At 46.6% G+C, this 1,982-nt stretch overlaps 1 protein-coding gene across 1 annotated transcript; it reads right to left on the reverse strand.

Moving 5' to 3' along the window:
* Positions 1–1,182: 1,182 nt before the first annotated feature.
* LOC105719484 (small nuclear ribonucleoprotein Sm D2-like) lies at positions 1,183–1,509 on the reverse strand. The gene has a single exon (XM_064376357.1). It carries the CDS (start codon positions 1,507–1,509, stop codon positions 1,183–1,185), a length of 327 nt encoding a protein of 108 aa, XP_064232427.1.
* Between the last annotated feature and the right edge of the window lie 473 nt (positions 1,510–1,982).

Below are 1,982 nucleotides of genomic sequence, written 5' to 3' on the forward strand. Positions count from 1 at the left end.
CTTACTCTGTAGCGCAGGCTGGAGTGCAATGGCATGATCTTGGCTCATGGCAACTTCTGCCTCCCAGGCTCAAGAGATTGTCCTGCCTCAGCCTCACGAGTAGCTGGGATTACAGGCACTGCCATCATGCCTGGCTAATTTTTGTATTTTTGTAGAGATGGAGGTTTCACCATGTTGGCCAGGCTGGTCTTGAACTCCTGCCTTCAGGTGATCTGCCTGCCTTGACCTCCCAAAGTGCTGGTATTACAGGCATGAGCCATGGCTCCCGGCCATGTGTCTTCATTTCTTTTTCTTCTTTTTTTTTCAAAGATGGGGTTTCACCATGATGGCCAGGCTGGTTTTGAACTCCTGACCTCAGGTGATCCACCCACCTCAGCCTCCCAAACTGCTAGGATTACAGGTGTGAGCCACTGCACCCAGCTATGTCTTCATTTCTTTTGCCCATTTTCTAATTAGATTGTTTTTTCACCGTTGGTTTTTGAAGAGCTCCTTTTTAAAAAATATACTCTAAATACAAGTCCCCTGGAAAGTATGTGGTTTGCAAACATTTTCTCCCAGTCTGTAGCTTGGCTTTTCATCCTCTTCAACAGGGTCTCTCTCTATTTTTTTTTTTTTTTGAAAATCAAGCTGCAATTTACATACCATAAATTCACCCTTTAAAGTGTACCGTTCAGTAGTTTTTAGTATATTTACAAAATTGTGCTGTCACTGCTGTTTAATTCCAGAACATTTTTTATTATCCTAAAAATAACTCCACGCCCATGAGCAATCACTCCCCATTCTTCCCTTCCCTCCAGCCCCTATAATCTGCTTTTGGTCTCTATGGATTTGCCTGTTCAGGCTATTTCACATAAGTGAAATTGTACAATACGTGGCCTTTTGTGTCTCGCATCTTTCATTTAGCATAAAGTTTTAGTTTGATCTGTGCTGTAGCATGTACCAGAATTTCATTCCCTTCCTTCCTTCCTTCCTTTCTTTCTTTGTTTCTTTTCTTTTGTTCCTTCCTTCCTTCCATCCTTCACGCTCTTTCTTTCTCTTTCTCCTTCCTTCCTTCCTTCTTCTTCCTTTCTTCCTTCCTTTCTTTTTTTTATTCGAAAAACACAGAGCTTTATTATTCTCAACATCAATGGCGGCGGTCTTTGTAGGACCCGGGAGTGAGTTCTGTCAACGGATAGGTGGCCCCTACCTGCCGGCGATGAGCGGGTGCTGCAGGACCACGCTGGCCTGGTTCCCATACAGGAACATCTTGGCGATATAGCGGTCTTTATCGACTGGCTTGGACTTCTTCTTGCCCTTGCCACTCTTGGGTGCCTCAGTTCGCATCTCCCTCTCGTTCTCCAGCACCAAGTTGCAGCGCCTATCGAAGGCCTTCACGCGGCCCAGGAGTTTCTTATTGTTGCAGCAATTGAGAAGCCCTTGGGTGTTGTTCTTGATTGACTGTGTGAGCGCAGAGAGTGGGCCCGTGTTAAATTCCTCCTCCTCACGCTTCTGCAGCTCCTCCGGGGTCATCTCACTCTTGAGCTTGTTGAGGAGGCTCGTGATGGTTACTACAGTCTTGGTTCACTCCCGTTTTTCCTCTTTTTTTTTTTTTTTTTTTGAGATGGAGTCTCCCTCTGTTGCCCAGGCTAGAGTGTGGTGGCATGATCTTGCCTCACTGCAGCCTCCACTTCCCAGGTTCAAGTGATTCTCCTGCCTCAGCCTCCCAAGTAGCTGGGATTACAGGTACCCACCACCACGCCCGGATAGTTTTTGTACTTTTAGTAGAGACAGGGTTTCACCATGTGGCCAGGATGGTCTCGATCTCCTGACCTCATGATCTGCCCACCTCGGCCTCCCAAAGTGCTGGGATTGCAGGCGGGAGCCACCGCGCCCGGCCTCATTCCCTTTTATGACTGAACAACATTCGTTTGTATGGGATACCACCGTTTATTTGTTTATCCATTGTTAGAAGTTGACCTGGGTCTCCCACAAAAGCAAACTTT

This window comes from Aotus nancymaae, unplaced genomic scaffold, assembly GCF_030222135.1.
Source record: "Aotus nancymaae isolate 86718 unplaced genomic scaffold, 86718_ANA_hifiasm-v0.15.2.pri h1tg000015l_0, whole genome shotgun sequence".
NCBI classification, from domain to species: domain Eukaryota; kingdom Metazoa; phylum Chordata; class Mammalia; order Primates; family Aotidae; genus Aotus; species Aotus nancymaae.

What these genes read in the sequence shown, in the direction of transcription:
- LOC105719484 (XM_064376357.1), bottom strand. Translation starts at nt 1,509, where the DNA reads ATGACCCCGGAGGAGCTGCAGAAGCGTGAGGAGGAGGAATTTAACACG.